Below are 18,765 nucleotides of genomic sequence, written 5' to 3'. Positions count from 1 at the left end.
GCCAAGAGGGGAGCGGAAACAGCTGCACAGGCACCCCGTCCAGGTGGACCCCACACTGGGGAGGCCCCGCCCCATCCCCTCTGAGGGGCCGTGGCTCCCAGGTGTCCAGCAGCAATCTCAGACTGGCAGCTTCTGCTCGGAATTTACACCGCTGAGTCGTGGAGTGGAAATGGCGACTCCTGGGGACGCAGGCTGGGAAGTGCCCGGATGGGAATCCACGCAGACCAGTCCAAGACCTACGGAGATCAGGCTGGGGCCTGGTGGAAAGCACCTGTGTGCCTGCGTCCTTCTGCTTGTCCTGGAATTTGCCTTTTCTGAGTCTGTGGTGAGGTGGAAGGGGCTGTTGGGCTTCACGTGGTCATTTTCTAGAGCAGAGGGCAATGGGAGTGGAGAAGGGACAGCATTTCGGAAGGAGTCCGGGCCACTGCAAGTGGGGCCAGCTGGCCTGGGTTTTCATGAGCCTCCGACTTCCTAACCGAGCTTCAGGTGGCATAGATTTAAATTTAGCAACAAAATATCTCTGTAGAAGCATTAGTAACCCTCCTCTCTGCCTCCCTTCTGGGCATGCCTGCCCTCTCCCCAGGCCCCTGGGACTTGGTCTTGAGGTCTTGACATTTTGAGGACGTGGGGTGTTCCAAGTGTTTGTCCTCCTGCTCAAGCCAGGCTTCCCAGAGCAATTGGAGAGCAAAGCTTGAAACTCTCATTCCAGCCTTTCAAAAGCTTGACTTGGTATTTTTCATTTTGTAATATAGCTTAGCAACTTGCCTTATAAATCAGCTCTACCTAGTAGAGTAGGAAGGGGCAGGGGAGGGGGGAGGGAGGGAAAGGGAGGTCCTGGAGAGTGAGACGGACCGAATCGTGTTGTCTGCGTGTGTGTGTGCGTGTGTGTGTGTGTGACAGGGCATCCCGCTCATGTGTATAGTTGTCATGTGCCAGTGAAAAATAAAAAGTCAGACTACAGCTGAAAACCCAGGAGATGTGTGACATATAGCACAAAGTGCAAAATATGACATGTCAAGAATTCTTAACTTTGGAAAGAATGAAAAGCCCAAAAACCTGAGAAAGAAAAGTGAGCAAAAGATAAGTAGCTGTCACAAAAACATGTAAAATCATCTTCAATCATATGAAAAGACTCCACTTATAACAAGACAAAACTAAACCCACCCTGAGGTACCGTGTCTTCCTACCTTCCAGACTGGCAAGAAGTTAGATAGTGTTCGACACACCCTGGGCAAGGCTGTGGGGACACAGGCTCACTCACATGTGGCTGGGGACTCGCAAAGGGCACCACCTCCGTGGCAGGCATCGGTCAACCCGCCAAGTGTACACACGCACACACCGGGGTTCCTAGCAAGCCCACCTGGGAGAACCCACCCAAGAGCTGTACATCCGTCAGTCTGGACGTACAGGAGCACAGGATTATCACGGCAGTGCCTTCGTAACTGTGACGTGCTGCAAAATGGCCTAAGTGACCGCACATCAGAGAACAGTGGTGTGCAGCGTGGTCCACCCCCTCGGTGGATCAGTCAGTGGTGGAAGGAATCCCGGTGTAGTGGTGCGGGTGGATTTCCGGTGTAAGTGGAAGCGAGATGCTAAAGACTTTCTGCAGCGTGTTTCATGAACATGTGCACAGGGTAGATCTAAGAATGTGTCAAAAATGAAAGAAAAACAGGCCAATCGGCTCTCGCTTACTCGTGCACACGTTTAAGTTCGCCAGGTAGAGCCAGCGGCTGGGCCTTGACAGCAGTACTGTTCATTCAGCCGCTTCCCGAATGGCTCCGGCCCGCCCACCTCCACCACGTTCTTCGGGTGCTCTTCTAACAGACATACTGACACAAGTGTGCACACTCGCGTGCTCACACATGCACACCTAGGGTCAGGTTCTTAGAGGTCGCTTCTCTAGCCAGCTGGCCTTATACTCCCTGCCCGCCTCCTACTGTTCTCACCAGGCTGGTGAAGTTGGTCTCGGTCATTCATTCTTCCTAACAGTCCATGATGGCCCATATGCAGATGCATGCAAACCACTTCCTTCTGCTGGGTCTTCCTTTCTCTCCTGGGTCCTGCTGTGGTAAACAGCTGTCCACGGCCTCCTGCCCTTAAATGGAGGGCCTTAGAAGGCTGAGGGCAGGGCGGGAGGCAAGGCCTGAGGGTTGGGTGATCTCATTTCATAGGTGCTGCTGGATTTCTTTCCCAGAAGGCTGTACCCCTTGCATCTCCTCCTGCAGCGCTGGAGGGCCCCTCCCCTGCTCCCAGGGCTCCACCCCTCCTCCTCCCTCCCCTCCCCTTGCGGTCTGATAAGCACAGAGAAATCTCAGGGTTAGGTTAACTCTCATTTCCCTGGTGTATTGTTCTTGTCGTGGGAGAGTGCCTACGTGACAGATGCCACCTCTGCTTCCAGAGCTATTGTTTTCTTCTCATTTCATTTTTACCATAAAAAAACTCTTCATTTCCACCAAAAGAAGTTTTACATTTTTAAATAGTGAGACAAGTATTTGTTTGGGTTTTTTGGGGGGAAAGTTCTGGAATTTCTTAGTTAAAAAGGGAAACATTTCACTTTTTTTTCCTTTCGAATAGTTTATTGTTTAAAAATTTTATTGGTGCATTATAATCACACGTAATGGTGGGATTCGTTGTTACGTGTTGGCACGTGTACAGCTTGGAACAACATAATCTGGTCGATTTTGTTCCAGGTACCTCTGCTTCCCCTCCCTCACCCCCTCCCTCACCCCCTCCCTCTGGTCCCCTTCCTTCTACTGGTCTCTTATCCTACAATCTGTTGTCACATACTCTGTTTCAGCTAAGCAACCTCAGTTTGTCTTCAAAATGTCACGAACTCCAGAGCCCTATGTGGGAAATCAGCAAAGCCACAGGTCCCCAGGACCACGCGCCCATCCTCTGGTCAGATGCTGCAGCTGACGCCAGTCTGGAATGTTTCTGTCTCCAGCGCTTAGCCTCCTCTTCTCTTCTGTTCCCTGCTGCCCCTCCCCCGTTCACTCCTTAGATGGAAGGTTTCCTTCCATTTTCCCACCTCTCTTCTATTTTTTGCCCTTTTCCTCCAGTGGCGTGGATGTGGAATGTCCCTGCTCCAGGACCTCCCAGAGTGGCAGATCCCTTCCCTGTGGTCTCGCTGGGTTGCTCACTCTTCCCTGGACTTTCCTCGGCACCCGTTGGTCCCAACCTGTCTGAACTTAATCGGGTCACCCAGCTCCGCTTTCTCCACAGAAGAGAAACCAAGTCTTTGCAGTTTTCTTCACATTGAGTTAAAGTTAAAATATAAGCAGCCGCGAGTAGAGGGGCCCCAGGAGCCTCCTCTGGGAGGCCATCTCGAAGGCGCTGCATCTTCCCTGCCCTCCAAGAGAGGCTGCGCTTGCCTGCCCAGGGACCTGCCCCGGTGGGCACAGGCAGTGTCCCGGAGGCCTGTTCAGCGCCTGCTCAGCAGCCCTTAGGCCCAGGCTCCCATGGGCAACCATCCCCCTCAAGCTCGACAGGCAGGGGCAGGCTCTGCCTCACACCCAAACCCGGTAACACCCCCGACCCCCTGCCGGGGGCTGTCCTTCTACGGCCCCTTCACAGTGCAGACCTGGGGGCAATAAGCCAAACTCCCCACCTGAGCAGGCTTCCCTCCCAGGGCTGGTCCTGCCCCTTTACCCCACCCGAGCCTGCATATACCCCGTGACCCCAGCACGAATGTCCCTGATAGCTGAGCAGAGTGGCCCCAGGCCAGAATCACACTGCACCTGGCCAGCTGCTCTTCACCTTGACTCAGAAGCCTCCAGTTTGTGAATTCCTCTGATGCTAAGAGGCAGTGCCAACCCCTCTGGTCTGCCGACTTGTTCTGCAAGTTGGGAATGAACAAAACTTGGCAGTAGCAGATCCCTGCCACCCCTGCAGTTCTTCAGGGCCACACTGGCACCCGCCTGGCATCCCCACAGAGTGCAGGGGAGCCAGCCAACCCTACGGTGAGCCAGCGAGCACCTGCGACCTCGACGGCAGTCGCCGAGGTGGGAGAAGCTTCTGGGCACTGCACTGGGCACTGTGCTGGAGTGGTGCGCAGGCTGCTTTAGGCTCAGAAAAGTCCTGCGGGAGAAGTGTGTCCTAAACTTGTCTCAGGAGCGGATGGCATTGAGTCTGGGGGAGGTCAAGTGTTTTGCCTGAGATCACAGGTGTAGGAAGGGGCAGGATTTGAGTGTGCACCCAAACCCTCCAATCAAACACCATCTCCCGGTATCCTTGTCCCTGGAGAGGGTGTTGTGACCCACATCTCAGGGACTCAAAGCCGTTAAGTCAGTTGCCCAAGATTCCACAGCCCATAAGTTGGAGAGCGGGATTTGAACCCTGGCTTGTCGAGTCACCCATTCTGTTCTCTCTCTGCTATGTTGTTGTGGGAGCCCCAGGCAGGATGTAAACAGCCAAATGTGGTCTGCTCCTGGCAGGTCTGGTCCCAGGCCTGCTCCCTGGGCTCCTGGGGTTAGCACACACGAGAGGGAGTACACCTCAGCCTTTGTACTTGGACAGTGATCAGTGCTTTAAAATGTTTAGCTACCTTTACAGCATGAAGCGGATGTGCAGTAAGATTCGCCCGCGTTAGTGCACAGCGCTGTGAGTGCTGAGCATGTGCGGTCACACCCACCGCTCCTAGACACCAGGACCCGTTCCAGGTACTGAGCCTGTCCTCATGCCAAGTTCTTCCTGCCCCTGAGTCAACTCCCCACCTGGCTCCACCCAGGCCCAGGCAATCAGTGACCTGCTCTTTCGTTGCAGTTTTGCCTTTTTAAGAACGTTGAGTAAATGAAATCCTGCGGGCAGTCTGTGGTGGCAGCTTCCTCCACTTGCCACAAAGCTTCCGGGATCCGCCTGTGTGGGTGGGTCAGCCTCTGCCCTCTCACTTTGAGTGGCCATCTGTGGTGCACATAACACAGTTGGCTTGTCCATTCCTGCCAGGTGACCTTAGTCCTGGGCTAGGAGTCGTGGAATTTTCCTGAAGATCTGCATGCCAGTCTTCATGTGCACGTGTGCCTTCTCTTCTTTGGGGTAAATACCTGCAAGTGCAATCGAGGGGTCCTTTTGAGGATGTTTGTTTAACTTCGGGAGCAGCTGCCGGAATATTTTTTCAAAGTGGCTGCACACTTAGCACTTCCACAAAGATGTCCTGCTGTGGGCCAGGCAGCAGACCAGGGCTGGGGACATGGATAAGACATGCCATCCGGGCTCTGGGCTTCCATAGGAGACAGGCTTGCAAACTGGGGACCTGGTGAGCGCTCTCCGAGTCCCAGCTACGCAGGCCCCCTTCTTCAGTTCCCTTTGTCCCCTCTGGCCAAGGCTTTGTGCAAACTCCTCGTGGGGTGCTTTCAGCCACCTCAGTCCCCTCACATGCACACTCCTCGCTTGGCTGGGGTCCCTTCTACTTGACTCAGTGTAAAGGTCTCACCTTGGGGTCGGGCTCCCTTCTCACATGACCTCGGAGTCCTTTCTGCCTGTGACATTTGCTGCCCTAATAAATGAAGTTAAGGTGGCCGTGTTGGTGGCATGCCTCCCAATGGACAGTGACTAGGTTAGGAAGGGACCTGGGGCAGGGCACGGGATCCAGGAAGAAGGAGTGGCTGAGTCAGAGGACCATGAAGCACAAAGAGGGGCCAGCGGTTTTGCTGAGTGGGACGGGGGCACAGGGGACCCCTCGGGGTTTGCTGGAAGTATCAGCAGCACGACTCAGGTGGTCCGTTTCCCAGGCCATGTCCTCTGTACAGCCAGGATCCCAGAGATTCCTTCTACGATGTCGTACGGGGTTTTCTGAATGTAGTTAAACAGGTTTGTGAACTTGATAACTCAGGTTTTCCTTCTTCTGATGTTATTTGAATCCAGTTATTTTCTTCTGCTTCCAAATTAGATGCTTTCACATGTGATTCCAAATAGAATCGAGTATCGAGAAAGTAAATGGTGCACGTGAGGAAGCTTCTTCGTGTTTGCTAATGACCTAATGACCCTGTGACAGCCAGGGGTGGGAGTGCATGCCTCTACCCCAGCTACTCGGGAGGCCAAGGCAGGAGGATTGCAAATTCAAGGCCATCTTGGGCAACTTAGCCAGACCCTGTCCCAAAATAAAATAAGAAGGGTTGGGGGTGTCGCTCAGTGGTAGAGGGATTTCCTGGAATGTATGCGGCCCTGAGTTCAGTTCCCAGCCCTGGGAAGATAATGTTGGAAGAGCCTCCATCTGTGAGGTTAGGGATTCTCATCTGGAGTTTCCAAGGACTGTGGTCACTTTGATCACGTGGCCATATTCTGGAACACCATCAATGCAGTACATATTGATTAAGTGGAAAACGCTCCTCTTCCTCCCTCGCCTCCTGCTCACATGGCCTCAGTGATGTGAGGAGGTCCTCAGCTGTGCCCTGGGCATCTGTCCTGCCTGGCCTGTCCCCTCCAGGCCAGCCCAGGCCTCTGAAAGCAGGTGCACTGCAGCAGAGCCAGGCGCCCTCGTGGTCCTTGCCGGGCTCCTCCTTACGCTGCACGTGACAGTTGTCATTCATGGGACAGATTCGCGGCTTCCTGCCACCACTCACTCAGTGCGGCTTTGGCAAAACCACCTAACTGCTCTGTGCCTTAGTTTCCTCAGCCGATAGGGTGATTCAGTGACTCCCCTCTCGGGTGCAGTTGTGTGAGTCTGGTGAGACCGCCCACGTAGAGGGCTGGCCCAATGGCAGCTCCTACAATCGTATCGGGATCCCTTCTGCCTGTGACCTTCACTCTGGAGCCAGGTATAAATGCCATGTCCTCATGATGCCCAGCGGCTCCTCACCTGGCCCCTGTCCACCTCCTCCACAGCCTTCCCACCCTGCCAGTCTGCAGGCCCTCCCACCTTGTAACACAGCCAAGCTTCAACCCCAGGCTGCTCTTGTCCCCCACTATAGTATCACCTCCAGGGCAGGCACCCGGGGGGCCTCCCATCCTCCCCACTGAGCGTCCAGCTCCAGAGCTGCTCTGCTCAGCCAGAAGGGAGGGCTGAAACAGGAGAGGCCACAGCTGACTGGGAGGCAGGCCTGGCCTTGGGGGCTTGCTCTAATCTTAGAAGGCAGGCCTCCTGTGGCTTGAAGGACAAACGTCCCAGACCCTGGACACACACACTGTCACCTGACTCCCGCTCAGGCAGCAGGAATGGCTCCAGCCAAGGGTGTTTGTGCAGGGGCTTCAGGTGTGCAGCATGCCCAGGACCCAGGCAGCCTGGCTTACCAGGCGTGTTACTGAGCTAACCAGCGTGAGGGCAGCATGGGGAGGGAATTTCTGGACGTCCTTTGCACAGAAAGGAATTACACATTCCCTGCAGGTGCCAGTGAGGGGTCCATCCAGATCACAAGTGCCCATGTACTAGGCACTCCCTTCTCTTCCCGTCTGCCCTCGACAAGCAGTCCAAAAGCTACTGACCCACCGGGCTGAAGTCGCCCTGCTTCTGCCTCTGGCAAGAGGAAGAAGAAAGAAATGTGGCCCAGATTCCTGGAGAGTGCCGGCCTCTCCTCCCCCAGCCCCTGTCTACCTCCTCTGCAGCATTCCCGTCTGCCAGTCTGCAGGCTTGGCCACTTGTAACATAGCCAAGCTTCAACCATGGCCCTGACTCTGAAATTCCCGAGCAGGTGCTTCTGGGTCTGTCCGGCCTCTGCTCTGTCCGCCACCCCTCTGAGCTCTCATCCTGTGACTTGCCATCTCTCCTCCCAGCCCTGCTCTTGCCTGGGCTCCTCTTCCACGCAAGTGACACTCCACCCTGCAGAAGCCAGAGCTGGAAATTCAGGTGGCGGCTCGACTCTTCCCTGTACCTACTGGACAGTCACCCAATCTGGCCAGTCTTTCCTCCTGACTTGCCCTGAGACCCTTGCTAGTTGGCTTTCCGGCACTGTACTGGACACTTGAGATAATCAACTTACAAGGAGGAGCGTGTGTTTGGCTCAAGGTTTAGGGTTTACAGTTCATGATTGGTGCCATTGCTCTTGGGCCCGTGGTGGAAGTCCGTGGCAAAACGGCTCGCCCTGTGGCCCAGGACAAGAGAGAGGACAACACCAGGTCCTGCGGTCCTTCCTAGAGCCCGCCTCCCTGTGACCCACATACTCCCCCATGTCCTGCCCTCTTAAAGCCTCTATAGCCTCCCAGGAGTGCCAGGCTGGGGACCAAGTAACTAACACATAGGCCTAAGGGACAGTCCACCTGTGGTGAGTTCTACTAAAGTCTCTATTTCCGTGACCCTTGGAGTCCTATTAATGACCTCTAGCTCCTCTGACCCCGTGCCAGTCAGTCTACCATCCACTCTGATTCCTCAGACTCCTGAGGTCAACAGAATGTTGGCACCAACCTCGGCCCCAACCTCCACCTGAGGCCACCCTTAAGACCTCGACTCATTCCCAGATGGGCCATGTGCCCGGGGTCACAGCTGGGCCAGTCTTCTGCCTCTGCTGACTCCTTGTTCTCCATTCCCCTACAGCCTGTTAGACTATGGGGGGAGCCAGCCACACCTGCCCTGCTCTCTGGTCCCTAGACTGGACCAGGCCTGACTGGTGGTAGGACTCATGTCCTCTGAATGGCTGAGTCAACGAACTGCAGATCTGAAGCTATTCCCTCCCCCTCGGAAGGCGGCCACAGACTCTTGAGTCTTGCTCTACGCACAGTGAAAGGGTCTGTGGACGGCGGGAGGTGTCCACACAGCAACGGGAGTTAGGCATGAAGATCTATGACTCCAGGCCCTCGCGTCCTGGCCAGAGGCTTCCCTCCTGCCTTCACCCCAGAGGTGACCCCTGCTGTTCACTTGTTCCCTCCCTGCTCACCTGCCCTTCCACCCACTCTTTCCAATGCAGCTCCCTGCTCGCCTAGACCCGGGCCAGCAGACTCAGCTCAGAGGGTCTGCGCTCTGAAGGCGGTGTGCTTGTCGGCTGGCTCACTTTTTATCTTCTGTTTTATCTTTATCTTCTGTGACAAGGGCTGTGGCCTCCAAATGGGCCTCCCTGCCTGCCTCCCCTGCCCCCAGCCTGCCCAGCCCCTACACTGCAGCCAGACAGTGCTGCAAATAACCCTGATGGCTCTGCTCTTTTGCTTCAAACCCCCCAGGGACTGTGGAGGCCCTCGGCCCCTTCAGAGCCCTTGGCACTCCGGCTGTTTTCCTCCCCAGCCTGTCTTGCCCTCTGGCCTGGGAGCCCTGCTCCAGGCTCAGAGCTCCTCCCTCTCCCAGTGATTCCCGGCCGCGAAGTCTTCCCGTGTGCCCCCACTGGAGTGCCCGGATCCGCACAGCTTCCCATCCAGCTTGGCCCGGCTGCCCTTCCTCCCAGAAGCTGCTTGGTGCCCTGGCCAGGTCGGGAGCTCCCATTGTGCATGTCACCCTGTGGCTCCAGATCACAGCAGCCTCCACTCTGTCTGTTCCTCCTCCCCTCCTCCCTGGCAGAGGGCAGTGGTGCCCAGCGCCATCTCTGCCGTCTCTGGGATCAGCCCTGCTGCCCACATTCCTGCCTCTCAGTACCGCCTGCAGGCAACGCACTTGCTGGCTCCTTTGTTGCCATCTGTGTTCACATCCCGCTGGAGTGGGGGTGCCAGGGAAGAGCAGGGTCTGCCTCTTCTTTCCCGCTGCACCGTTCCCGAGCTCAGAGCACGGGGCTTCCGAAGGCTCACAGAGGTATCGGTGCCCGTGGCTGCTGTAACAGGCGCTCACCCCTGGGGCTCACCCGATGCAGACGTAACACCCGATGGCTCAGGAGGTCACAGGTTCAAAGCAGTTCTCAGGGAGCACGTTGCCTCTAGGGAGGAGCCCTCTGGCCTTGAACTTCTAGAAGCACCTGTGTTTGGCAGGCTTCTGGCCTCTTCCTCAGGGTTCCAAGCCAACGGCAGTGGCCGAGTCTTTCTGACTTCCCTCACTCTGACCCTGATTCTTCTGCCACCTCTTGTACTCTAATGACCCTGTGATTATAAGGGGTCCACCCAGACAACCTGGATGATCTGCCTGGTTTTTTTTCTTTTTCATTTTTGTTTTGGTTTTGGTTTTGGTACCGGGGAGTGAATCCAAGGGTGCTTAACCACGGACCCACATCCCCAGTCCTTTTGTGTTTTATTTAGAGGCATGTTCTCACTGAGTTACTTAGGACCTTGCCAAGTTGCTAAGGCTGGCTTTGAACGTGTGATCATCCTGCCTCAGTCCCCGCCCCCAGCCTCTGGGAATACGGGCGAGTGTGTCTGCGCCCAGCGTGACCTGCCTGTTTCAAGGCCCGCTGCTAGAAATAATTCCATCCGCAACCTCAGTCGCCCTTAGCCACGTAGCTTAACTAGCTGGCAGGTTCCAGGGTCACTGGAATGCACTGAAATACCCCTCCTTACGGTACCTGCCTCGGGGTGGTCCTTCTGGAGCAGGTCCTGGGCCCCACCCCATCGCCCCCGCCAGAGGAGTGAAGCCGGCCTGCAGCATAGCCTCAGCCACGGCTGTCACCGGGCACTTCTCACGTTCTGAGTGGGCACTTGAGGCAAGGCTGGCACGGAGGACACGTCCAGCAAGTGCTGGCCGTGCCGACATTGCGTCCGAGGTGATTCTCACCGCTGCCTCTGTGAAGCTCCCTGACCCACCCCGATCCCCGGCCCAGAAGTCCCACCATCCCAGCCGGACATCCAGGAGTCATCCCGAAGCCCTGGGTCCTTTCCTCCCCCTGCACCAGGCGTTCCCGCACTTCCACCCCCAGGTCCTCCTCCCCACCCCACCCCACCCCACCTGTGACAGGCCTGGTCCCCTCCACTGTCACCTCTCAGCTGGACCTTTGCCAGGACATGCCTCCTGGTCTCTGCTTCTGCTCATCCATCCTCCTCAGATGACCTCTTGATGGCAGGTCACATCCCTCCTTGAAACCCCCAAGTGGCACCCCATTCTTTCACGAGGAGGCACAGACTGCTTGCGGTAGAGGCTGGCCCCAAATTGCCTCTGGCCTTTCCTCCTTCCAGCCCCTCTGGTGCACGGCATGGCCCTGCCTCACTCTCTTTTCCCGTCCCTCAACCTTGGTTCCTGTCTGTGTGCTTCTGTTCAAGAGTAATTTTCCTCCTGGCTTGTCCCTGACCGGGGTTGAACTCAGATCACCCCTCCTCAGGAGGTCTTCCCACCGCCCAGGGAGAAGCTGCCCTACTTTGCTCTCACAGGGTTGGCAGATGCTTGTCTGTTCGGGGTGCACCTGTCTGCTGTGGGCTTCTCCCCGGAAGGGCAATTCTGGAAGGGCAGGACTTCTGTCTTGTCAGCGTCAGCCCCAGAGGCTGGAACAGCACCAGAGACGGTTGGGATCAGTCTTCAGGGAAGCAGGAGGGCAGGTGCCATGTGCGTTGACCAGGAGAGAGCTGGAGAGCCAGGCGCCAGGTGTCCCTGCGCCGGTACTTACTAACCTGAAGAGCAAGTTACCGGCCGCTCTGCTGCCTCCCTTCCAGAAGTGGTCAGCCTCGGGGGGAACACGCTCACTCCAGCCACACGTGCCCTGGGTCAGCAGGGAGGGTGAGTGGCCCATGTGGTCCAGTCCAGGGGCCTTTCCTTCACCTCCAGTGGTGCTCAGACCCTGGGACGGCTCTGGAAGTCAGAGGAAAGGGAAGAGTTAAAGGAATCGGGAGCATCCGGAGACTTCGCACTGGTCTGAAGTGGCGACCTGGGGGCCTCAGAAGGGATGGCTGGCCATCTCAGAGGGCGTGCACCTCGCAAGATTGTCTTGAGATCCTCTGCAGTTCTGGAGGACGGAAGGAGCACCCGCCTTCTCTGCGGTCCTGGAGGACGGAAGGAGCGCCCGCCTTCTCTGCGGTCCTGGAGGACGGAAGGAGCACCCGCCGTGCAGGCTCTGGGTTCTCTGGCCTGCTTCTCAGAGCGAGAGAACCTTCCTTCTATCAGGGGCTCCGCGGCCCCAGCAGAGCCTCTCGTTGCTGCCCAGGCCGAGGGCCCAGTGCCTCGTTTCCCTAAGCCGAGGCCCAGAGGCTACAGACGCCTGGACCCTGGAGGAGGCGGGTGGAGGAGCAGGGCAGAGGCGGGGACGGAGGAAGAGCGTCGCTCACTCCGCACGCCCACTGTGTGGATGGTCACCGCTTCCAGTCCCTGTGTCCTCCGCAGGCCAACGCAGGAGAGGTCCATGCCTCTAGTCACAGGGCCCCTCGGTTCTTTCAGAAGAACGTGCGAGAGGAATGGAGAGAAAACCCCAGAGGCGACTTTCTTCTGGCCTGGGCACCGTGGGCAGCGCCCACCGGCGTGGAGTCTAAGCCGGCAGGTGCAGCCAGGCTGGTGTGGGGAGAGAGCAGGCAGGGGGAGGAGTGTCCGGGCGTGGAGACTGGCCCAGGAGAAGGGACAAGCTGAGGTCGCGGGGGCACAAAGACCCAGAGTGCGGCTGCAGCGTTGGGGGCTGCAGTGGCCCCGGTGCCCAGACCCCAGCTGAGGGGGTGCTTGAGCATGACGTCTGGAGCGCAAGCCCTGATCTGGCAGGCCGGCCGGAGGCAGGAGGGGCGGAGCCAGCCCTGATGAGCTCCTCCCACACCGGCCCGGGCTAGGTACCTTGTGGGCCAGGGGCTGGGGGGTCTCGGGAAAGCCTGAAAGTAGATGGGGACCCTGAAGTCCTTCCCAGAACCAGGATGACAGTCCAGGTGAGAGTCTGGCCTTCCCGAGCCAGCTCAGGGCTGAGACAGCCACTGGCTGGGGGCAGAACTGGGCGGGCGAGGTTAGTGGTTTGCTGCCAGAATTGCTAGGCGGAGCCTTATGTAGGCAGAGCCGACAGCCCCTGTCCATCCCCCAGGCCATGCATCCTCCACTGCACCTGTGCCGCCCAGTGGCTAATAACAATCTGAATCACATCGCGCTTTACAGTTTTCAAGGCATGCTCCTTAGCTCTACTCCTAACTGATGTCCATCGCTGTGTTACCAGGCGTGAGGTTCAGCTGTTCCACAGCTTATTCCACGTGACTTCTCCTATGTGACTAAGGCCACGTTACTTGTCCTGTCCGGGCTCTAATGTGCCCAGTGGGCAGCAGGCAGTAATCAGTCTCCTGCAGCATGGCAAATGCCTGGGCTCACCAGATCTCAACCAGCTCTGGTGTCTGGGAGTCTAAAGAAGACCCAGTCCCTGGGCTCCGGGAAAATAAACTCAGAAGCGCTGGGCTTCCCTGCGACCCAGCTCTGCCGCTCTAAATGCATCCAGAAGCCTCACAGTCCTCCTGCCCAGCCCCTTGCCAAGCCTGGTTTCAAGACGGGGAGTTCCGGAGGAGATTGGTGCCGACATTGCTCTATTTTTAACTGGAATGTGTGCTGCTGCGGCACCCGCGACAGGCGCCTGGGAAGCCGAGGTAGATTGCGCTGTCAGCAGGACCCGCGGAATAAATAGTCGTGGACGGAGGCTGATCCGCTATGTGGGCAGGAAGCTAGACAGATGGACCGGCCGGTGGGCCAAGAGTGGCTGGGTACACCACACCCGCCCCATGGCTGTCCCCTGTTCCAGGAGGACGAGGTTTTGGTGCCTGATGTGGCAGGTGTGAAGTCCAAAGCGGTGTGAGCCCTGTGAGCCCGGCCCTGTGGGGTGCTGCTGGGGCCAGCCTTGGACGGTTTTCAGCGCTGGAGGAAGTCGGGCATCGTCAGGAGCCGTGAATCTTCTAACCTCTAGTGAAATCAGCCTCCAGTGTTTGGGTTGGAATCAGGTGAACTGGAATCACGGCAGGCAATGGGAACAAGGCACCTGCCTTTCCCCCAGCAGAGCCTCTCACGGGCCAGAAGTTCTGTGACCCCATGGACGTTCCCACCTCTGAAGGAATCTTCTCCAAATCACCCCATTTACTTAACTCACTGCCACAAGTTGGGGGTGGGATTGGTGGGAGAAGCCTGAGAGCCTGCGACACTTGTAGCACACACAGTAGGATCGAGGACATGTGTCGCCCCTGGGCAGCCAGTGCCCCCCACTGGCTGGAGGGGCCTTGTTATTAGGGCCAGAGGCTCATGCGCAGACAAAGAGGGACTTTCTCAAACTGCTGCCAGGTCCTCCCAGCTTCAGGCTCGACATGGGAAGGGGAGTGGCAGAGGGAGCTTGCAGTCTGTAAGAAATGGCCCCGTGGGGAAAGGAAAGGAGACGCCTAATCCTGGGACTGGACATGTAAACGTCATTGAAACCAGGCGTCCGAGGGCTGTGCGTACCGAGGTGGAGGCAAGGGCCCTCCTAGGGTGGCTGACTTGCCCTGCCTCAGGGACACAGCTAAGGACACCTGCTGGACACCTCCTGGCCCCAGACATGACAGTGGCCAGTGACCGGAACCAGGCAGGCGCCATCGCCGGCAATAATGACAAGAACCCTAAGGCACTTGCAGGGCTCTGGGCCTCAGCCTGACCTGCCCCTGACCCACAGAGCGGCCCTGCGAGGGGCACACTGCTCTCCCTGTGGAGGAAGGAGGGGCACGACAGTGCAGGCGGCGGCCGGTTCTCCCCCTGCACAATACCCGCCTCCCAAGGCATTTTCTTAATTTGGTGGGTGTCTACTGAACGGCTTTTCGCCCAAGGCACTCAGGAAGGTAGGGCAGTCAAGCCCCATGTGTGTTAAGATTCAGCACGAGGCATCTGCTCACCCGCTTCCTACAATCACAGGCCCCTCTCTCTAGATGCACCGGGCCAGCCCCCATTTTTCAAAGTCGCTGAACAACGAAGGGAGACACTATGCAGACAGCCTTTTTCTGGGTCCTTGAGAATGAGAATCCCTGGCCTGTGTTGCCTACCCATCCCTGGGCCGCCCTCCGGGACAGGACCGAGCTTTATTTGTCCCCAGGTCCCGGGAGGCATATCCAGGGCGGAGTGCATTGCAGATATTCAGGGAACGTGTTGACTGCTTGCTTCATAAGTTCCTGACCACAGGCGCAACCCCAGAGCCTGTACATGTGGTCACAGCATTCCTGCACGTGGCCACCAAACAAGTGTCTCTCGCAGCGCCGGGTGTGGACACTCTGCAGGGGTGAGTGCACACTTGCTGACCCACTCTTGCTTCTCTTTGGTTTGCCAGGAAAGGCCAGCAGAGACAAATGCCAATGTGGACAGCTCAGCGTCCCCGTCGGTGGCCCAGCTGGCCGGGCTGTTTCGGGAGCAGGCAGCTACAGCCACGGAGGTGAGCCTCCCGCTTCTTATCTGGAGGGGCTGGAGCGGGGCGTCTGCTCAGGTGAGGAGGGAGAGGAGGAAGGTTTGCTGTTGCCAGATTAGGAAGAGAAACCAGGGTCCCTCTGGACAGGAGGAGCGGGCCATCAGGGAGCGGGCTGGTGCAGGGTGGCTTACACTGGTCTGGGACACGGGCGGCCAAGGGGGCTGCTCTTCCTCTTGCTTTCCACTGATGCAGACTGAGCACTGGCCAGGCTCAGAGTGCCGACGTCCCCAATCCCAGGAATCAGGAGCAAGGCCTGGTCGCCCTTCTGAGCTGAGAAGGAAGAGAGAACTTGGGAGGAAGCCAGGGATGGGGAGGGGGCCCGAGGAGGAAGCGTGGAGCGTACCTGTCTTGGGGCGAGCTGGGCTCTGTCTCAGGAGAGCAAGGGCAGCGGGCAGCGTCCAAGCAGCCTTCTGGCCTTCTCACGGCCACTCTTTTGACCTTCGATTTTCTCAACTGAAACATGGAGCCAATAATTTCCAGAAGCCATAGTAATGTCCTAAAGGACAAAGGCGATGACCTCCAAACAGCTGAACAGGCTGGCTGTGGCTGTCCTCTCGAGATGCCCGTTCATCAGGGAGTCAGGGAAGCAGGGTGTTGTGCAGGGAAGGAGACGCTGACTCCCAGTGCACCCCGTGGGGAGAGTCCTGCAGCGCTAGGCAGCCCAAGGACACCGGCCTCCTCCATCCGCCTTCTCCAGGCCGCCTCGACTCTCCTGCTGGCCTCCTCCAGGCCCTCCTCTTCCTCCCTGTGGCCTGATGGGCTGTCTCTCTCTGTTTGTCTGTCCGTCTGTCGCCCTCCCTCTAGACACCAGCCTCTAAGCCAACAAGAAGGAAACCACCCTGCTCCCTCCCCTTGTTCCCCCCCAAGGCAGAGCTGGGCCAGAATGGTGAGCAGGTAAGTACGGCTGGGCCTGGAGCAGGTCCCCACGGGTGTCTTCCTCCTTTCAGGCCTCAGCAATCTGTGCAGGAATGTCTCCATTCCATATCCGAGGAGGACTCTCTTTATTTTTATTTTTTCCTGTTGTGTTTATTAGTAGTAGTGATGGTGCTGGGGATTGAACCCAGGGCCTTGCATGTCCTGAGCTACAGCCCCTCCCGGCATCTCTTCTTTCTGATTCTCGGATCCTTTACTCTGGAATCTAAGTGCCTGCTGAGCCTGGTATGCTCTGTCGAGGCAGGGACACCACTTTTCACTCTTAAGAACCTCAGCCACAGCGGCCACGTATTGTCACCACACCAGGGTCAAGCTTCAGGAGAGCCATGTCCTGGTCCCAGGCCTGACAGGAGGGCCTCAGGATAAGGTGTGGAGAAGGGGCTGTGCTGGCCTCAGGCAGAACTGCTGCGTGAGAGACCCTCGCGGGTCCCCCACAGAGCACGCCAGCCATTGTTCTGGGCCACCGAGGAAAACCAGAGCGCCAGGAGCACGATGCCACCAGCACAATAAAGGCTCTGGCGGACAGGCCACGCGGGGGTCCCCAGCCCTGGTGCAGCGGGAGCTGTGAGGGGAGCCCTCGCACCCTGTCCCACAGCCCAAGGACTTCACTGCTTCGTGGCCCTGCCAGGAATGAATCCGCACCTGCCGCCGTCCAGCCTGAGAGGCCCCCAAACAGCCAGTGAGCGGAGGCAGCTCCGCTCCCGGCCCTCTTGGGCCACCTCGGCTGTCCTGCCCTCCTTCCTTGGGACCAGCACTAGGCGCACACCCTGAACACCTGTGTGAGCTGAGCAGGCCCCGAGGGCCTCGATTCAGTGGAACTGGCCTGGACGCTTTCCAGCCCCCTTCCGAGTGCTAGCGTTGGGTTCTTGGTTCCGTGGGGCTACTGGCCTACGCTGTGACGAGATCCCGACGGCAGCTTCTCTTACAGAGCACCAGCTTCCCCTGCAACCTTCCCCCTCGGGACTTGGTGTCTCTGCTGCTGTGCAGCAGGCTGGCCTACCAGTGTGTCCTCTGATGCCCTGGGCTTGCCCAGAGGTCACCACACTACACTGACTGTTTCTTTATTCACAAAGTGAGGCCAAAAATGCTAACCAGAGAAATCCCATAGGCTGGGAAAGCGTTTGCCAGGGGAACAAGAGCAGCACAGCTCAGGTTCCCGTGTTGGATTTATCAGCTCCGTTTCGGTGACTCTGTAGAAGCATGCCTAGAGGATGTGCCCCATGGGCAACCACCTGGAAGTCAAAGGCATACCGCCAGGTGTAGGGAATGTAAGGGCAGATTTGAGACTGAAAGTCCTGTTTGGAGTGACCAGCTTCTTGCACATAGGAAGGAGCTGTCGCCAGGAATCAGCGACTTTTTGTCACCTTGAAATTCATACTGAAATAAAATGGGTAGCTAGTTCTGTCCAACTAGATTGGGTGGAGGCTGCTGGCCACACTTCTCCTGTGCTCTGGTAGATGCCAGAAAACTAGGGGTCTGCTGGAGGGGGACCCCATTAGGTGCCCTCCTTCCTGGGAAGTGCTGGGAAGGGCCACTGCATCCCTCTTTTTTTTTTTTTTTTTTAGGTACTAGGGATTGAACTCAGGGTGCTTTACTACTGAGCACCTTCTTATCTTCATTTCTGAGACAGTGTCTGGCCAAGTAGTCCATGCTGGCCTCAAGCTTGAGGTCCTCCTGCCTCAGCCTCCCAAGTCACTGGGATCACAGACACATGCCCTGACCCCTCTTTACCCCTGCCCCCTCCCCATGCCTGTTGGGGCCCGAGGCCATGTGGTCAGCCCCTGGACAGGGTCTGCTGGCCACAGGGCCCTTCAGACAGGTGACCAGGAGGCTCCCCTTTCTGCAAGAACCAGGAGGTTTAATGCAATCCCAGATCCAGCCTCATCTGCTCATAAAAAGGCTGAAAATCACTCCCTTATGAAAAATTATGTCCACAACTTCTGGGCAGTATGGACATGATTGGCATGTAAGCACGCACAATACACATTCGCCGACGTGAGGCGGTGTCCTCAACCTGTGTCAGCCGGCCTCTTGTCTGGAGCCCCTTGTTAAACTGTGAGGGAAATGCTGCCACCTGCTGTCGGTCATAGGAACTGCAACAGCGACTTCACAAAATTCGCCTTTGGTTGGAATCACCCGTGCTTTTTGGCACATGGACGCGCCCCCAGTACTGTCCTGTGGCTAACAGCTAGCACTCATTGAGTTTCTTCTGCCTTCAGAATGCAATGTTCAGTCGGGGAAACATGTATAGCATTACCTAGAGTGAGCTCTGAAGCAAAATTGCTGCAGTTCCTGAAACGGCACCTTCAGACACACATTCCACCACAAAGCACAGCGGCTAGGGACCCACCCACTGGGACTGGGAGCTCTGTACCCACCATTGAAGGCTGCTCTGGAGCCCCCCTGATGTGGCGGCAGAGGAGCAGGGAGAGTCCTTGGCCTCCTGCATTCCAACCCACCTGTGCAGAGTTGCTGCGGCCAGCATATTCACCTGGCTCGCGCCGAGTGAGGAGCAGAAGGGCGCGTGTCCCCAGCCCCAGTCAGGGATCGTCCCTCTTCAGCATGCTCCCCCTTGGCGATGGGCCTTAAAGGTGACAGGGGATCTGTTGAGTTAGTCTCCCTCCTGCCATCTCACTCCATTGCTGCTCAGACGCCCCTGAGGCCAGCCTTCGTCCTCCTATGGGTCAGGTAAACTAGTACCTGG

At 57.4% G+C, this 18,765-nt stretch overlaps 1 protein-coding gene across 4 annotated transcripts in view; it reads left to right on the top strand.

Annotated features, from left to right (window-relative positions):
• Positions 1-18,765, top strand: part of RCSD1 (RCSD domain containing 1) — a 50,253-nt gene that overhangs the window by 19,520 nt on the left and 11,968 nt on the right. For 3 of the 4 annotated variants that reach the window (XM_079106585.1, XM_079106586.1, XM_079106583.1), the window contains exons 2-3: positions 14,994-15,095; positions 15,933-16,022. In XM_079106585.1, the coding sequence (XP_078962711.1) occupies positions 14,994-15,095; positions 15,933-16,022 (192 nt within the window). The remainder of the gene's footprint in view (positions 1-14,993; positions 15,096-15,932; positions 16,023-18,765) is intronic. The other variant, XM_079106584.1, reaches the window with a different exon arrangement.

The sequence above is a fragment of the Sciurus vulgaris genome, assembly GCF_902686455.1.
Source record: "Sciurus vulgaris genome assembly, chromosome: 12".
Classification (NCBI taxonomy): Eukaryota; Metazoa; Chordata; class Mammalia; order Rodentia; family Sciuridae; genus Sciurus; species Sciurus vulgaris.
The sequence above is the reverse complement of the archived record's forward strand: the minus strand, read 5'-3'. Positions and strand labels throughout refer to the sequence as shown.